The sequence below is a fragment of the Antechinus flavipes genome, chromosome 2, assembly GCF_016432865.1.
Source record: "Antechinus flavipes isolate AdamAnt ecotype Samford, QLD, Australia chromosome 2, AdamAnt_v2, whole genome shotgun sequence".
NCBI lineage: Eukaryota > Metazoa > Chordata > Mammalia > Dasyuromorphia > Dasyuridae > Antechinus > Antechinus flavipes.
Genome location: NC_067399.1, coordinates 262,347,479 through 262,367,572, shown reverse-complemented (window position 1 = coordinate 262,367,572; position 20,094 = coordinate 262,347,479). Strand labels below are relative to the sequence as shown.

The following is a 20,094-nucleotide window of genomic DNA, read 5'->3' as shown; positions in this document are numbered from 1 at the left end:
TCATTTGCTAGATATCTGGCCAAATCATTTAACTTGCATACTTCAGTTTCTTCAGTTATAAAATGGAGTTAATAACAGTACTTATGTCCCAGGGTTTTTATGAAGATCGAATATGATAATATTGGAAGCATATAGCTCAGTATCTGGCACATAGTAGGTGCTATATAAATGCTAATTTTCTTTCTCTCAGCAGTAAAATGAAAAAAATTAGACTAGATGATTGATTTTTAAAGTCCTTTTCTGATCTTTAATTGTGTTATTATATACTATTTCATCATAATGACTCTATACATCTGCATTCATAAAACAATGAGCTCTATTGCAGCATTCTACAGAGTTGAAGCCTGTAATATTCAGAAGCCAACAATAACAACAGAAATATTATTTACACATCATATAGGATTTCTTAGGAATGAACTTCCTCATCATATTGATATTCTAGGACATCTGTTTGAACTCTATGTGCTGATTCCCCAGTTTCCTTATGGCTGCCTTCACCTCTTCATTCCTCAGAGTATAGATGACTGGATTCAAGAATGGAATAAAGACGGTGAAAAATATAGAAATATACTTGCTAATGGAGAACTATCAAAAGGTTAAATGTAGATGAAGATCAATGACCCAAAGAAAAGCACCACAACAATAGCATGGGCAGAGAGGGTGAAAAGTGCTTTTGAGGTCCCTTTAGAGGATTGACTTCGGACAGTGACAAGGAAAACTGTAGGAAATTGGTAAAAGGATAAAGCAGATAAGCAATAGCAGCTTACTGTTGGTCAGTACCATGATCTCTAGAAAGTAAATATCTAAACAGGCAAGCTTGATCACTAGAGGAAGGTCACAGAAGAAATTGTCTACCTTGTTGGGCCCACAGAAAGGCAAACTCACTGTGAAAGCCAAGTGGCTTGCTGAGTGCAAGATACCAATAGTCCATGAAACCCCCACCAAAGCAGTGCACACATCTTGGCTCATGATGGTCATATAGTAAAGGGGTTTACAAATGGCAATGTACCTGTCATAGGCCTTTGCTGCAAGAAGCACTGTTTCAGTGCCCCCAAATACATGCAAAAAAAAAAAAGATTTGATACATGCAGCCCTCAAAAGTGATGGTCTTGTGCTCATTGAGGAAGTCAGTAATCATTTTGGGAGTAGCAAAGGTGGCCTGGCACACATCAATGAAGGAGAGATTGCTGAGGAGGTAGTACATGGGAGAGTGCAGGTGAGAGTCTGTAATGACTGTGAGGATAATAAACAGCTTGCCCAAAACAGCAGCTCCATAAAATACTGAGAAGACAAAGAAAAGGGAAAGCTGGAGTCCCCAAGAACTAGACAGACCCAACAGAATGGATTCAATCACCACTGACTTATTGCTCCACTCCATTTATAAAACTGAGGGGTTTGAAGTTAGCTAGAATAAAAAAAAAACATAAAATGAGTTTAATCATTACATTATAGGATGACTTCTCCCTTCCCCCATATTTTTATTGCACAATGAAATTCAATTCAACAAATAGGAACTAAATTATACTCATATAGTTAACTATGTTATATATATATGTGTGTGTATGTGTGTATGTAGTATATATGTGTGCGTATGTATGTGTGTATACACACATGTATTAAGATATATATATATGTATATATATATGACATCTATTAAATATAATAGCTATATATAGTAGCACTGGGAATACAAACATGAAAAGTAACTCAGTCATTGACTTAATGGAGTTTACAATCTAATAGGCAAGATGTAGGAAGACCACAGATAAATATGATACAAATATTAAATGTGATGGTGGGAAAACAGAGATCCAGACAGAGTTCTTTAAGGAAAATTCCAGAAGTACAATTTGTTCTCAGTTTCCAGCAGACAAATTTCTGCTTTCTGGGATTACCTGAAATAAATTTTGAATGCAATGGTAAAGAAGATGAGGGAGTATTTTCCAGGAATGAAGAGCAACTTGGGAAGATGACAGAAGAAGGTTAGGGAAGTGTGTGACTTGGAAAGTGTTATCTAGTTTGTCTGAAATTTAAAGACCAGAAAAAAAGAAAAGAAAAGAAAAGAAATTGAAGGACCATGAAGGGAAATTTTGTGAAACAAGATTAGTTGAAGGCAGATTATGGATGTCTTTCAATACCTGACAAAGAAGTTTATATTTTATCTGATTAACATTTAGTTACTTCCAAAATAGTATGGCATCTTGGAAAAATGACCAGTATTAGGATCTAAAAGACATAGATTTAAATTCTATCTTCGACATAAACTGGCTATATGACCATGAACAAGTCACTTGAGAGCAAGAAGTATTTTGGATTTTGTTGTACATTAGCATTTAGTATGGTTCCTTGCACATAGATTAAGCTTGATTTTGTTGATATGTCAATATGCCTTAGTGGAAGAAGTGTCTATGTTGCAGGGTCTCTCAAACAATGAAAAATCCTCAGGTCCAATGATTTCTTTTCAAGGTAGTGAGAGAGTCAGAATTATATCTTAGAAAAATTTGGTGTACACAATAGGCACTCAATCATATTTTCAGTCGAATTTGAGCTCTGTTTATTCTTGTGAGCATGGTTGTGAAATTGCATTCTATCTTGTATCACCTTTTTTTTTCCCAATGGTCTGGATCCCATAACAGCAAATTTAATAATTTAACAGACAATTATCTTAACATTAAATTAGAGCAGCTAGGCAGCACAATGGATAGAGCATAGAGCCTAGAGTCAGGAAGACTTATCTTCCCCAAATTCAAATCTGATCTTAGATATTTAATAGCTGTGTGACACTTGACAAGCTACTTAATCCTATTTGACACACTTTCCTCATCTATAAAAATGAATTGGAAAAAGAAATGGCAAACTATTCCAGGATCTTTGCCAAGAAAACCCCATGTGGAGTCATGAAGAGTCAAATATTACTGGAACAACTGAATGACAGCAAAATCAAATAAAATATTTTGTTCAAAAGGATACTTTGACGCTCTCTCTTTTTCCTTCCTTCCCTCCCTCCCTCTTCACTTCATGACTCTTCTATTCAAATTCAGAGAATTTACCTTCACCTGACTAGATTATTCATCTCATCTTTCTGCTTTTTCAAATGTACATTTGTATAAAGCCTCATTTTCACTGAAGAATGAATATTTAATATCACTTTCCTTATTCAATTTATAGTTTTCTCAAAATCTGGTCTTTGTAATAGTGCATTCTATAGGGAATTGAAGTTAAAGATACCCAGTTTCTCATATACTATTATTCTATGTAATTTTATGTTCTATAAAGCAGATTAAAGAAATCTATGACTAATTCTAAGGATCTTATTGTGATTTCTTATTAAAAATCTAGCAAACACATAACAAGATTTCTTTTAGACATACATTGCTAGGTCATTGAGAGGAAACAGGATTTGGAAAAAGAAAAAATATATAATTTTGTTGTGTATTTGAAAGGAATACACAACAATTTATATATAGCAGATTTGAAGTTTCATGTATAATCATCTTTGTTATTGTACTATTTTATGAAAATGCTTGTTTTATTCCATAAATTAAAAAGACAGTATCGTGGTTTTAATACAGAATTATAAAATGGCTTCTAAGCACTATTGTAAATGATAATGACAATCTCCAAATCTAGGGATAAATAAATGATATTTTTATTGAACTCTTATTTGAACATAGGGCCTTACTACACTATAGAGCATAGCAAAGCAGCTTGACAATGAGTATTAAACCTGAAGTCATTTTAAACATGAATTTTGACTTTCAATGAAGTCTGATAAAATAGGAACTTTTCCCCCTGTTTAATGTTTCATAAATAAATGCAGTCAATGTTTTCTACCATGGCTTCCAGGGAATTCCATCTGAAGTGATCCCTATGTTTATTACCATTTCCTATGTAAACGTAAAGTTTAAAAGTGCATTATGGCTTTTGGAACATCCATTACATATTGGAAAGAACATGAGGATACATATATTGTTTAAATGATAGCTTTTTATTTTTTAAAATACATGCAAAGATATCCCTTGAAAACCCTCTGTTCCAACTTTTTTTCTCCCTCTCTTTCTCCCACCCTATTCACATGGATAGAAAACTATGTTATGTGCAATTCTGCTACATATATTTCCACATTTATCATGCTACTCAAGAAAAATTAGATCAAAAAGTGAAAAAATGAGAAAGAAACAAAAAAGTAAGCAAACAACAACAAAAAGGAGCAAATGTTATGTTGTGGTACATATTTAGTCCCCATAGTCTTTTTCTGGATGGGAATGGCTCTATCCTTCATAAGTCTATTAGAAATGGCATGAATCACCTCATTGTTGAAAGGAGCCAGGGATACTTATTTTTCAGTGACACTTCAATACAGCTGATTCAAATCCAACATGATTATAAGGTAATGAAATTAGTTTTTAAATATCCCTTTTATCCCATCCTCCTTTAAATACTTCTCTAAGCAAAGTAAGGGTAAAGATCAAAGAGGTAAGCCTACAGCCAGGGGAAGAAAGGAAAGCATTAGAAAAAAAGCCAAAGACATTTTTACTTAATTCTCAATGGAAAGGGGACCTAAGAGTTTTCCAATTCCTTTAACTTAGATGTAACATATTTCCAGACATCAAACAATATTGTAAAACACAATTATCAAAAATATTAGGCATTTGTTAAAAAGTAGAGAGATAATTGAGCAAATTAGAAAAGGAGAATCAGAAACACAACTCAATAACTAAATGTTCTATAAACCAGAAAACATGAAATAGTTTAAAATATCTCTTTATTTGATAAAAATTGACAAGAAAACTAGATAATAGTCTGGCAAAAATTAGACTTAGACCAACAATTTATAACACATTTCATAGTATGTTCTAAATAATTGTATGATCTTAACAGTTAACAAACAATAACAAGATTGTGTTATTAAGACAAAGCTAGAAAAGAAGCTTATGTATTCTCAGTCAAAAAAAAGGATAGAGGTAATTACAAAAGATTAAAAATGATAACTTTGATTACATGAAACTAATAAGTTTCTGCATCAACAAAATTAATGGACACATGATAAGAAGGAAACAGGTCAAGTTAGAAAACAAAAGTATCAAATTTCTCTAATAAATTATATATATATATAAAATATCTCTATGTACAAATATTTGTTTATAAATATGTGTTTTTATATGTATATATACACATATACACATACATATGTCTGTGTGTGTATGTATAGTAGATATTAGCATTTGTCATTGCAGAGGAACAAGGTTCTTCCCAAAGTAAAGACCATAACAAAGGCCAGGAGAACATTGCATTATACTACTTTGAAAGCACTGAAAACTTACAGACATACAAAAATAGTTCTGAAAATAACAACACAAAAATTAGAACAGTGTCACCTTCACTCTGGGAGCAGAGTCCAATTTTAAAATAACATTAAAAGTCAAGAAATAGATTATAAAATGAGTTTTTAAAATGAATCTGACCATAACAGGTTGCTATGGATGCAAGAAAAACCAAAACACAAGTCAGAAGACATCAAGGTCAAAACAACTAAAAGGAAATCCTCAAAGAACAAGTGTGAATTGGACACAAGCCCAACAAGAATTTCTAGAAGTACAAAAAAAGTTTTTTAAATCAACTAAGAGAAGTAGGGAAAAAACTAGGAAAGAAATGAGATTGATACAAAAAATTTATGAAAAGAGTCAACAGCTTGTTAAAAGAGACTTAACAGGTAAAGCTGAGATAGAATTAGAGTAAGTATTGAGAAAGCCAAATTATCACTCTTTGCAGATGATATGATGGTATACATAGAGAACTCTAGAGAATCAACTAAACAACTACTAGAAACAATCTACAACTTTAGCAAAGTTGCAGAATACAAAATAAATTCACAGGAGTCATCAGCATTTTTATCTATCATCAACAAAGTCCAACAGCAAGAGATACAAAGAGAAATTTTGTTTAAAATAATTATTGATAGTATAAAATATTTGGGAATCTATCTGTCAAGGGAAAATCAAAAGTATATGAACACAACTACAAAACATTTCTACAAAAATAAAGTCAGATCCAAACAACTGGAAAAATATCAAGTCCTCTTGGATAGGTTAAGTGAATATAATAAAACTGACAATACTTCCAAAATTAATCTACTTATTGAATGCTATACCAATCAATCTTCCAAAAAGTTATTTTATAGATCTAGAAAAAATAATAACAAAATTCATCTGGAAGAAAAAAAAGTCAAGAATTTCAAAGGAATTAATGAAAAAATGCAAATGAAGGTGGTCTAGCTGTACCAGATCTAAAACTATATTATAAAACAGCTGTCATCAAAACCATTAGGTAATGGATAAGAAAGAGTGCTCAGTCAGTGGAATGAATTAGGTTCATAGGACAAAACAGTCAATGACTATAGCAATCTAGTGTTTGACAATCCCAAAGACCCCAGCTTTTGGAATAAGAATTCACTATTTGATAAAAACTGCTGGGAAAATTGGAAACTAGCATGGCAGAAACTAGGCATTGATCCATACCTAACACAATATACCAAGAAAAGGTCAAAATGGGTTCATGATCTAGACATAAATAATATTATAAACAAATTAGAAAAATATAGAATACTTTACCTCTCAGATTTGTGGAGGAGAAAGGAATTTGTGACCAAAGAAGAACTAGAGATCATTATTGATCACAAAATAGACAACTTTTAATACATAAAGTTAGTTTTTGTACAAACAAAATTAATGCAGACAAAATTAGAAAGGAAACAGTAAACTGGGAAAACATTTTTACATTCAAGGATTCTGATAAAAGCCTCATTTCTTTTTTTTTTAATAACTTTTTATTGATAGAACCTATGCCAGGGTAATTTTTTACAGCATTATCCCTTGCATTCACTTCTGCTCCGATTTTTCCCCTCCTTCCCTCCACCCCCTCCTCCAGATGGCAAGCAGTCCTTTACATGTTGAATAGGTTACAGTATATCCTAGATACAATATATGTGTGCAGAACTGAACACTTTTCTTGTTGCACAGGGAGAATTGAATTCAGAAGGTATAAATAACCCGGGAAGAAAAACAAAAATGCAAGTAGTTTATATTCATTTCCCAGTGTTCTTTCTTTGGGTGTAGCTGTTTCTGTCCATCTTTGATCAATTAAAGCTCTCTTTATCAAAGAGATCAACTTCCATCAGAATACATCCTCAAACAGTATCGTTGTTGAGGTATATAATGATCTCCTGGTTCTGCTCATTTCACTTAGCATCAGTTCATGTAAGTCTCGCCAGTCCTCTCTGTATTCATCCTGCTGGTCATTCCTTACAGAACAATAATATTCCATAACGTTCATATACCACACTTTACTCAACCATTCTCTAATTGATGGGCATCCTTTCATTTTCCAGCTTCTAGCCATTACAAACAGAGCTGCCACAAACATTTTGGCACATACAGGTCCCTTTCCTTTCTTTAGTATCTCTTTGGGGTATAAGCCCAGTAGTAACACTGCTGGATCAAAAGGTATGCACAGTTTGATAACTTTTTGAGCATAGTTCCAAATTGCTCTCCAGAATGGCTGGATGTGTTCACAATTCCACCAACAATGTATCAGTGTCCCTGTTTTCCCACATCCCCTCCAACATTCCACATTATCTTTCCCTGTCATTCTAGCCAATCTGACAGGTGTGTAGTGGTATCTCAGAGTTGTCTTAATTTGTATTTCTCTGATTAATAATGATTTGGAACATATTTTCATATGTCTATAAATAGTTTCAAAAAGCCTCATTTTTTAAATATATAGAGAATTAATTCAAATTTATAAAAACTCAAACCATTCTTCAGTTGATAAATGGTCAAAGGATATGAACAGACAATTTTCAGATGAAGAAGTTGAAACTAATTCTAGTCACATGAAGAGGTGCTTCAAATAACTATTGATCAGAGAAATGCAAATTAAACAACTCTGAGATACCACTACACATCTGTCAGATTGGTTAAGATGACAGGAAAAGATAATGGTGAATGTTGGAGGAGATGTGGGAAAACTGGGACACTGATACATTGTTGGTGGAACTACGAATGATCCAACTATTCTGGAGAGCAATTTGGAATATGCTCAAAAAGTTATTAAACTGTGCATACCCTTTGACCCAGCAATGTTTCTACTGGGCTTATATCCCAAAGAGATCTTAAAGGAAGAACGGGACCCACATGTACAAAAATGTTTGTGGCAGCCATTTTTGTAGTGGCTAGAAACTAGAAACTGAGTGGATGCCCATCAATTGCAGAAAGGCTGAATAAATTATGGTATAAGAATGTTATAAAGTCTTCATTATTCTGTAAGACATGACCAACAGGATGATTTCAGAGAAGCTTGGAGAATCTTACATGAACTGATGCTAAGTGAAATGAGCAGAACTAGGAGATTATCATACATAGCAGCAAAAAGATTATGTGATGATCAATTCTGATGGACATGGCTCTCTTCAACAATGATATGATTCAAACCAGTTCCAGTTGTTCATGATGAAGAAAACCATATATACCCAGAGAGAGTCCTGTAGGAACTGAGTATAGACCACAACATAGCATTTTCACTCTTTTTGTTGATATTTGCTTGCATTTTCTTTTCCTTCTCAGGTTTCTAATTTTTCTTGGGCAGCAAGATAACTGTATAAATATGTATACATATATTGGATTTAACATATTTTTAACATATTTAACATGTATTGGACTACCTGCCATCTAGGGGAGGGGGTGAGGGGGAAGGAAGGGAAAATTTGGAACAGAAAGTTTTGTAAGATTCAATGTTGAAAAATTAACCATGCATGTGTTTTGTAAATAAAAAGCTTTAATTTAAAAAAAAAAGAAATTGAATTAATAGCTTGTGCTACATGTGCTTTAAATGATTTGCCACATAATTATCAAACCCCAAGTCAACTTTTTCTTTGTTCTTTCTATAATAATAAACAAATTTTGGTAACTTTTCTAAAGTATATGGAACCATCAACTGTTGCATTAGGGTCCTTTAATAAAATAGATAAATTTAAGCAAGCACTCTATATTAGTCTGAAGACTAATTCTTCTTAATTTGGCTGGAACCTGGAAGTTCTTTTTTGAATCTGAAAAAAAAATCTAGTCAGTTTAGACTTAGCCAGTTGTCCATCTATGTGGTAATACTCACAAAGTCATAAAATTTAAAGCTGGCAAGAACCTGGTGAACACCTGACTGAACTTTTTTATTCAATAGATAAAGAATCTGAAGTACTAAAAAGTTAATGTATGAATTTCTGGTCTGATAGGTGTAGTCAGTGACAGAGCTAAGGCTTGAATCTAGGGGCCATGAATCCAAATTCAATGTTTTCATGTGATGGTGAAAAGTGAAATAATTAACAAAACAAAGATTCAAATCTTTGAATATATGAATTTACTAAGCAACACATGCCAATTACATAACAAATTGAGATCAGATATCTCAGTTTTGGCACTGGACCCTGAATACAGGGGAGATTAATTTTATGCATTAAAATAATTAAAAGAAATCATTAAAAAGATAATTTTTATCTTTTTAGCAAAATAAGGTAATCTGGTCTATAATTGAAGGAAAGATTAGGTATTTTCCAACTTGAAGGTGGTAAAGCAAATGAGTACAATTCTCAGAATTCAAAAGGAGGGGTGTCCTATTCTCCCCAAGAAGAGTATGGAGTCAGTTTTCAGGAAAAAAATATGAGTTTCTTGAGATGTATAATTGTGAGAAAACTCCATGCATCAAACTTTGTATCTGATTGGATGATTGGATCAGATAACTTAAGTCCTTAGTGAAAAGTCCTTAAAGAGCAAGTCAGATGTAGTCTAGCTTCCCAGTCATAGAGAGATAGGTTTAAATAATACAATTAAGTTTTCTCACAATTACAACAATTGAATAAAATTTCCTCAGAAGACAGAAATTTGAATAGACCCATTATTGAATAGTAAGAGAACTGAACTAATGCCAGAATTGAGTCACAAAGTGGAAGGAAGGAAGGAAGGAAGGAAGGAAGGAAGGAAGGAAGGAAGGAAGGAAGGAAGAAAAGAAGGGAAAAAGAAAGAAGGAAGAAGGAAGGAAGGAAGGAAGGAAGGAAAGGAGGAAGGGAGAAAGGAAGGAAAGGAAGGAGGGAGAAAGGAAGGAAGGAAGGAAGGAAGGAAGGAAGGAAGGAAGGAAGGAAGGAAAGAAGGAAAGGAGGAAGGGAGAAAGGAAGGAAAGGAGGGAGGGAGAAGGAAGGAAGGAAGGAAGGAAGGAAGGAAGGAAGGAAGGAAGGAAGGAAGGAAGGAAGGAAGGAAGGAAGGAAGGAAGGAAAGGAGGAAGGGAGGGAGGAAGGAAGGAAGGAAGGAAAGAAGGAGAGAAGGAAGGAGAGAGGAAAAAACAAGCAAATAAAGGAACAAAGAAATGAAGGAGCAGAGGGAGGGAGAGGAAAAAGTGAGGGAGGGAGAGATAGAAGAATGGAGGGAAGGAAGACAAAAAATAAGAACCACTGGTTGATCTATTTGCCTTTTTATCTCATAAATATTGTTTGCTATATTTATAACAGCTAAATTTATAAGTTTTTTTAAATTTGCAAATCATTTTACATTTGTTATTTCATTTGATTTTCACAAGAACCCCATGGGTTAACATGGTAGTATGGGACAAAGCTAAGGAGAATTTAATGCTTCATACTCCTTAAAGTAATAGATTGAAGATTTGGGGAAATGGGTGAATGTTGCTGAGATAAAAATTTAGAAGAAAAGTAAAGAAAAATTGACTAACCATGATAGCTATGATTATCTTGGGAGACAATGGCTCTCAGGAACCATTAAAGCAAAGAATGGAGGGCCACTTTGAAGGTAAATTACATAGATTTTTTTTTCAGGGGCCTTCAAACTCTGCAATTTTGTGATATTCTGTAAATCTCAGTCCTGGCCACAGAGGTCCACAGCCTCGATTCACCATATTATTGTTGGACTGATTCTATTGGAAGGATGGATATGTTTCTTTACTTGGCATGATCACTGCTCAATTTTAAATGTGCATAATAATTAGAAAGAAGAAGAGGTATATAACCACCATAGAAGTGAGATTTTGTGCCTTTCACTTGGCACTATGTCCAGGAACAAGTAGTAAAAGCAAATACTTTCAGAGCTGGTATTCTGCCTAAATATATATGGGAAGATAGATTATTAATTTTAAAAAAGTAAATAAAATGACTTCTTTTCCCATCAGCATGGGCAGTATGCAAAACAAACAAAGCAACTGTAAAAAATGAAAATTACTTTAATAACAATTGCAGAAGCAAAATGTTCTTGGCACAATTCAGAAGAAATATACAGATGATCAAGTTTCCAGGATCATTGACTGAGTTGTCTATTAGTCATCTCAATATCTGGAATTGTATTATTTCAGCAATTGTCATCCTATATGAAATCCTAAGAAATTTTTTCTAAGTGACTCAAATATTTGTACTGATATTATAATCAATAACACACATGAACCAAGGTTGACTCTTTTTATCATACTGTACAAATAAAAACACTGGGAAAAATAACAATTGCATATGTCTCCATCACTCATTCAACAATGCTTTTTTTTTCTTTTTTTTTTTTTTTTTTGCAAAAAAAAATTATGCTTGGTCCTCTGCCTTATGGTAGGTTTTCTCTATTCTACTAAGCATATTTGTGGGCAGAAAACTGAGTCAATTATAAAAATCAACTTAACAAATTAGATATAGATTGAAACTTGATTCTCCCTTACTTTTGCTTTTTCAAAGAACATGAAAATCTAGGATTAGGATTCAGTATTATTTTATTATTCATTTTCTCTCTCCATGATACAGATCTTTCTGGAACTACTCTTCATTCTCCACTTGAAGGGCAAATATCTTCCACATTTCCAATTGTGCAAAAGGGAGGAATTTGATAATTTATCATAATCAACATATTATATTTTAGATTAAAATTCATATTAGTTAAGATTGATGATTAATTCATCATATCATCATAATTAATCCTCATTATCAGAAGAAATGAGGAAAAATTTCATCCAACTTTTTTTTTTTTTGCATTTTAGGGACAATAATAAAGAACACAACCTAATTCAGTAGCTAACTTCTATGATTAGATTCTATGAGAATGTGTCTCAGGAAGCTTCTCTGACATGGTGGTCATCTAATATTTCCAGGAATTGAGATACCGACTTTTTAATTTCCTCATGGCAGACTTAACATCTTCATTCCTAAGGGAATAGATAATGGGATTCAAGAGAGGAGTACAAACAGTATAAAAGACAGAAAGAAATTTATCTACAGAGAGTCTGCTAAATGGCCAGATATAGAAGTAGATGCATGGCCCAAAGAAAAGAATTACAACTGTGATATGAGCTGTTAAGGTGGAGAGAGCCTTGGAGGAACCACTTGAGGAACGGCTCCGGACAGTGACTAATATAACAGTATAAGAAATAATTAGGGCCAGAAAACAGCTCAGAGAGATCAGGCCACTGTTGGTTAGTGTCATAATCTCCATTTCATAAGTATCCATGCAGGCTAATTCAATCACCAGGGGAAGGTCACAAAAAAAACTGTCTACCTCATTAGGCCCACAAAATGGTAGGTCTACTGTAAAGGCCAAATGACTCACAGAGTGAAGAATCCCCACAGTCCAAGATAAAGCCACAAAAATTATGCAGAGTCTCCGATTCATAATAGTACTATAGTGCAGAGGTTTACAGATGGCTATAAATCTATCATAGGCCATTGCTACCAACAAAATCATCTCACTTCCAACAAAACTATGAAGAAGGAAGATCTGGGCCATGCAACCCTCAAAGGAGATAGTCTTGTGCTCAACAAGAAAGTCAGCAATCATCTTGGGTGTGGCAAAATTGGATTGACAGATGTCAATGAAAGAGAGGTTGCTAAGCAGGAAGTACATGGGAGAGTTCAAATGGGAATCAGAGGCAATGGTGAGGATGATGATAATGTTGCCCAGTACAGATGCCACATAGACTATGGTGAAGATCACAAAGAAAAAAAATTGAAGTTCCCGAGAATTAGAGAGGCCCAGCAGTACAAATTCAGACACCACGGACTGATTTTCTCCAGCCATTTATTCAGTTTATAAGTTGTTATCACCTAAAGGGAAGAAAATCAGAAAAGAAAGAATTAATTGATTGCATAATGATTTCCATTACAAACAATCTGATTCTTTTATACAAGTAAATAGTTTCTTTGCAATTTTATGCATTTATAATAAAACTATTTGCAATATTAATAAATAAGCATTTTGAGCTTTCTATTACATATAGAGGACAATATTCTATTATATTCTATAATACTCTAGTAGACACTCTACATGCTCCAGTATACACAATATAATAGTAGATGGTTATTTCCTCTTTTTTTCCTCTTCCCAACCCTAAGTATACTCTAGTAGACATATTAAAGTGGAATTGAGATATATATATACATTAAAAAGATAAATTATATGGAATATATATGTATATTACATATACATATGACAAATGAATGGTAAATAAAAATCTAAAATAATTCATTTTAGGGTACAATGGTAAAGAAGCTTCACAGAAGAAATAAAACTTGACTTGGCTATAGAACAATGAAGAGGTTTGAATAAGCAGTTAAGAAGGGTTAAGCATTTCAGAAATAGGAAATTATATGAATTTGAGTAAAAACAAGGAACTATGGAAAAGTATGTTTCGTAGACCAGTCCGACTAGAATAGAAAGGGTCAACCCAGGGAGTAATAAGAGTAAGATTCAGAGGACTGGAATCATATTGTGAAAGGTTTTGAAAACCAGTCTGAATAAATGAAGTTTTAGTTTACTTGGAGCATGGAGTATTTTGAGGAGAGCAATTTTTAGGACAATTAGTTAACACAATAGCTTTTTTATATAGTCTTTTACCACTTATGATGATCGTTTCAATATAACTTTAAAAAATCCTGCTGGGGGTTGATAGCAAGTATTTTCATGAATGAATGAATAAATGATTAAATAAGCATTTATTAAAGCATCAATTATATTCCAGTAGTGGTACTAGGCACTAAGGCACTAAGCAATGCAGATGGAATAGTATCTGCCCTGAAAGACCTTAAGAAAACAAAAAATAACTGATTAAGCCTAAACCACTCACAAAGTAAATGTCTAAGCAGTAACATAAGCCTAAATCTTCAAATTCTAAATCCAGGGTTTGTTTATTTGTTTTTTCCTTTATACCATACTATCATAGACAAGGTGGAATGAAGGAGAAAGAGACTATATGCTGGAGAGATAGTGTAAGTTTTCTAAGATGAGTTTCTTTTTCATTTTATTCATGAGGATTAAGCAAAATTTACCCTAGTATCCTCCTTGACAAGTTGACTTTAGCATACACTATAGCCACTCCCTTTTTCCCACATTCTTTTTTGATTTCAGAAACACTAAATTTTCCTACCTTCCTCCAATGTCTGTAAAAGCATTCTTGTTCTCTGTCTCATTTGCTGACTTGCTCTCTTCCTGATTCTTTAACACCAGTGTTCACCAAAGTTCTTTTTTGATCTTTTTTCTTATCTCTCTTTTTTCAGTTTAATTAATATTCTTAGCTTTAATTACTATCTATAAACCAGAATCCCACATCTATATGTTAGACCCTGAACTTTCCTTTAAGAAACTGTCATCTCACACTGCCCACATGAGAGTTTTACTTGCAAGTCCCATCAGATGCACCTCAAATGACATGTCCCAAAGTGAACTTACTATTTTCCTCCCCCTAAGATTGTTCTTCTTTCTGATTTCACTATTTCTGTCCAGATCAATTATTTTGCTTTATTCCTTTCCTTTCATTTTTCATATCCGATAAATAATCCATTTCTATCAATTCTACCTCCTTACTATTTCTTGTATCTTATCATCTTCTCTATTTCTACTTCTTTCATTAAGCATAGTTCTTCATTAACAACCAGCTCCATCCCTGTTATAGCTTCCAGAGAGGAATTTTTGCTTCCACTTTATCACCCTCTCAATCCATTTTTCATATCACTGCCAGAATAATTTCCTATAGATCTCATTATATCATCCCTCTGCTTGATATTTTCATAGCTCCCTATTATTTCTCAAGTAAAGTTCCAAGTCTTTTGTCCATCAATCAAGGCCTTTTCACAATCTGACATTACTATTCACCTTTGTCAATATAATTCCCTTTTGCACACTATATCCTCCAGTCCAAAAGACTACCTGTGGAATCCCAAACAAATCCATGCTTTTCCACCTTTATGCATTTTCTCATATTGTTCTTTGTGACTGAAATACCCTCCCTCCCTTTCATCATCTGTTGAATTTCCACCCAGCCTTTAAACCTAAATTCAAATGCCTGTTTTCCCAAATCATCCTTTTTATAAAAGCTTTCTACTTTGACCTCCTCTGGCATTTTAATGATATCTCTCTAATGAACCTATCATGCATTCTTATGTATTAACATCAAATGTATCATAGTCTTATTATCCCCTCTGAATTATATATTCCAAAAGGAGAGAGACTGTATTTTATCTAGCTTATGTATCTTGCTCAATTCTACTGACTTAATAGTGTTCAATATTTTTAATTTAAATTTTTTTTAATTTTCTAAATACATACAAAGATAGTTTTCAACAATGACATTTGAAAAACTTTGTATTGAATATGTTTCTCCTTCCTTCTCCCCCTTCCATCCCCTAGATAGCATGAAATCTGATAGAGGTTAGACATGTGCAATTATTCTGATCATCAATATATGTTTTGTTAAATATTTTTTTTATTTATATGACCTTATAAAAAATTAGCCTGTTCTTCCCCAAATACAACACACATTTTAGAGATCAGAAAACTAAAGTCATCATTTAACTTCATATTGGAAGAATCCAGGTGTATAAAATCCTATCTGTCATTTCCTTATCCATGAAGATATCTTGACAAGAAGCTCCTGAACTCTAAAGAAAATCAAGAAATCCTACATGATTCTTAAAAGGTATTGCTTCTATCACAAAACTACATGTCTGTTGTAAGAAACATATTGTGACAGAGATGAAAGTGATCATCACTTAATTCCTAACATTAAATGGTTTCTTCAAGGCCCCATAGCCAATTAGTGATCAAGTTGGGATTTAAATCCAGGCATTCTAATTCCCTGAGCAGGACTCTTTCAGCTACCCATACTCCCCCACTCATCAATTTCCATCTGTTTTCTTACTTTATTTTTCTCTTTCTCACCTCTCTTTTCTCCATAAACATGCCTAGAGCATGTAGCTATATTGAAATATTAATATAAACTAAAATATGTTAAAGACAGCAGTTTTTTTCAGGAATATACATATTAAATTTGAAAGTGCCAAGTTGAAATATAACACTAATATTCAGAGATTCCTGTCTAACACCAGTATGGTGGTTGACAATATTTTATCACTGTGAAGGGAAAATGCTGATTAAAAAAAAAAAGTTGTCCTGGGTCCAATCATTTAAGTGAGTTTCCGTTTCTGATCTGCAAGATGAGAGGAATGGAAGAGATGACCTAAAGTCACTTTTAGTTCTAAATCAATGATGCCATGAACTCTATTAAATATAATGAGAGTTTAATGAGATAATAGTGGTATTAGTCCAAAAGATGGAGTTCAGACCTTGGGGAGTCAGATCAAATTTTATTCACTGAATTCGGAAGTTAATCTAAGAGAGTATTCCATCTCTAAAGGCAAAGTACTAGCAATGATAAGAAGGAAGGAATCCCTAGAGTAAAAGATTTTTGTTTTATTCTTTGAAAGAAATATGAAAGATTTAACTTTGGAAATCATGAAACAAGTGGAATTTCTTATATCGTGTTTGTACCAATGTCAGAGCAACAATGAGAAGGAAAGGGAAGAATTTGAAACAAAAATAAAAGGAAAGAGACATGGAAGAAAAAGATAAGGAAAATAAAAAGGAGTTGTTACAGGAAAGTGAAAATTATTGTTAGCATTAGTGCATGTTCTTCTATACACCTCAGCTTTAATAGCTCTAGTATCTCCCATACTAGAAATTTTGAATGTCTTCTAGCTTCCATTTTCCTTTTTGCAGCAAATTTCTGTTTACTTTGCACTAACATGCTGGAGAATTTCACAAATGACTGTCAACTGCTAATGATGGGCAATCAGCCCAGTAGATCTGACTGTACTGATGTGCTTCTAAGAGAGCATTGTTGATGAGCAGAGTGTCTGATTTTGAGTCAGAAAAACCTGAGTTCAGATTCTGCCATTGACACATATTTACAGTGTGATAATAACTAAGTATTTGAACTCTAGTTGCTTCAACTATAAAATGAGGTAAGAATCATGGGCTATTTAACTCACAAGATTTCTGATGTACAAAGAAAATAATGTATATCAAATAATTCGCAAAATTATTTTTAATTACCACAGTAGTTATATGCTAATAATTACATATAAGAGGCTTTGCCACTGATATTTTGCAATTATCATGAAATTATTTAACCTTTCTATTGATTTCCTTATCTGAAAAATGAAAAATTCAGTGATGGTTATTTCCATTGCTGTCACAATATTTTTCTAAGAAAAAGAATATTATTGTATGATAGTACTATATAAATATTGAAAAAACTCATGTAGGGCTCCTTGATTTTCTTTAAAATCAAGTAGTTTCCTAGTCATCATTGTTTATATTTTTAGAACACTTTAAGGATAAGTAAATTTCTCAATAGTACCTAAAATATTCAGTCTTTCAATCTAAAGTGAATTGTTGCTTTACTGTGATATTGAGACTAAATCTAACCTAAAAGAAGTGAAGATGGCAATGCGTTCCAGTAGAATGTATATTGGAGAGTCAAAGGATTTGACTTTGACTTCTTTTGACCTAGGTGACCTAGAGCAAATAACAATCTCATTGTTCCTCCCTGTAAAATGGGCTTTAAGATAATTTTCAGCTTTACTTTCCAATTCCTATTGGGTTCTTTCATTGAGTTTTATTCATAAAGAGCTGGGGATATTTATTATATAAGAATTTTTTTCCTTGACTTGAATTACAATTATCCTTTGATGTTTGGATGGTTAAAAAAACAGAAATTTCACCTTCTCCAGTAATAATAGCTTTACATTCTCATTGTGCTTACTAATTTACAAAGACTTTACACATGCATAATGTGGTCCGTAGTCCTTTTCATTCTCACAATAATCTGGGAAGGTAGCACAAGCATTAGTCTAATGTTTATTCTCCAGCATTTGGCACAGTACCTAGCATATAGTAGGTACCTAATAAAAATGTATTATTTTTATGATAATTTTTTTTTTATAAATTAGATTCACAGAGAAGCAACTTGTCTAAATATTAGGGCAAAGATTCAATCCAAAATAGTCAAGCCTTTTGTTCTGCTCATCACACCATTCTTCCTCACCTAAACCAGTCTCTGCATTTGCACAGTGTCCCCTCTAAAATTCTAGATGTCTAGTCATTAATGAAGTTCTGAAATAAAAATCCAGGGAATGGAAAGGGAGGAAAGAAGCAAAATGGCTTTAATGCTCTTTCCCTTTGGTCTTGGTATACCAGCATGTTTTGCTTTTTTCCTTACCAAGGATATGTTTGATTTATTCAAAGTAAGAGAATAGGGCCACAGGAAAAGGAAAGTGTCATTAATGGTTTCAAGGAGACAGAGAACCCCCACCAGCACTCTTCAAGCTGACCTCAAATTTCAAGCCTCATGACTACCAAATTGCTCCTTTAGAGAAAGGAGTTCAGGGTTTGAAAACTATTGGCACATTCTTCAATCAGGCACATAAACAGACATAGAATTCCAACATATGTACTTACGTTCTCAAAAACCTTGCCTTTCAGTCCTTTGGTTTTTCTTTCTTTCTGATTGATGTCTCTTAATTTGATTCTAAATATTTCTCTTTAATATAAGCATTTTCACACTAAAAATTATACAATGTTCTATGGTTTAATGTATTTTAAAATCGATTTTCTATAATTCACTCTGCTAAACTATAAGCCCCTTGGGAGTAACAGCTTCGGTTATTGAAGTAGCAACACGCTACACTCTATCAAGTAACTACACAATTTTTATACTATGGAGATATATAGCCTCCTTCTTTGGAGAATCATCCTGCAGTGGGAATTATTAAATTATGCAAAGTAACTTTCTAAGGGACAAAAAAGTAAGAGTTATTTTTGTCAGTTAGTGTTAACACTATACTAGAAATAAAGAAAAAAATTTTAAAGTCGGAATAATTATTATTATTCTGCTAACTCTTGACTTACTTTCTTCCAGATAAATAATCACAGAATCTCATACACACACACACACACACACACACACACACACACACACACGCACACACACACACATACACACTGCTGTCTTTTGGGGGGGTGTCAAAATATCTCTAAACCAAAAAATGAAGAATGAATATATCATTTAAAAAACATGTCCACTGTTCAATTGAAAAATATAAGGATAAAAATAATAATACTTTATAATTTGTCAAATGCTTTCCTTAAAACAAATTTGTGAGTTAGGTAGAATTATCCTCATTTAATAGATGAGGAAACTAAGGCTCAGAAACGTCAACTGATTTTTCCACAATTTAAAATTCTAACCCAGTTTCCTTGATTCCTAGCCCAGCATTCTTTTTACTATATCACAACATTTCTATAGAAAAAGATGAAAGCCCTGCAACAATATAGTGTTATTTTCTAGGCAGATGTTAATAGTTTTCTGTTTAAAGGTAACTTTACCTTTCTAGATCCAATTTTTAGCAAGGACAAAGAGGACAACACAAATATGAGAAGAATAAAATATCAACCTATTTTTACTATTCTGTTTATTAATCAACACCTCTGGGGTACAATTTTTCAACCAACTATGCATATAATAAGATATATATATATTAACCAGATTAAATTTTATATTTTCATCTTCATTTTTGATTCATCACCTGAAGAGAAGTAATGAAAGTACACAGATTGGGATTACAAACAATGGACAGGCATGGATGAGTTGCAATCTACATCTTTGGAGGGGGATAGATATTAATGAAACCAGTGGAGTATTTTATCACAATACGGTTTCTTCACCATTACCCATTCTAAT

General features: G+C 33.1%; 1 protein-coding gene and 1 pseudogene across 1 annotated transcript; both read right to left on the bottom strand.

Annotated features, from left to right (window-relative positions):
* Positions 1-438: 438 nt before the first annotated feature.
* LOC127552505 (olfactory receptor 4K1-like) lies at positions 439-1,378 on the bottom strand (annotated as a pseudogene).
* A 10,783-nt stretch (positions 1,379-12,161) lies between these two features.
* Positions 12,162-13,097, bottom strand: LOC127546613 (olfactory receptor 4K1). The gene has a single exon (XM_051973640.1). The coding sequence runs from the start codon at positions 13,095-13,097 to the stop codon at positions 12,162-12,164; it is 936 nt and encodes a 311-aa protein (XP_051829600.1).
* Positions 13,098-20,094: the final 6,997 nt, after the last annotated feature.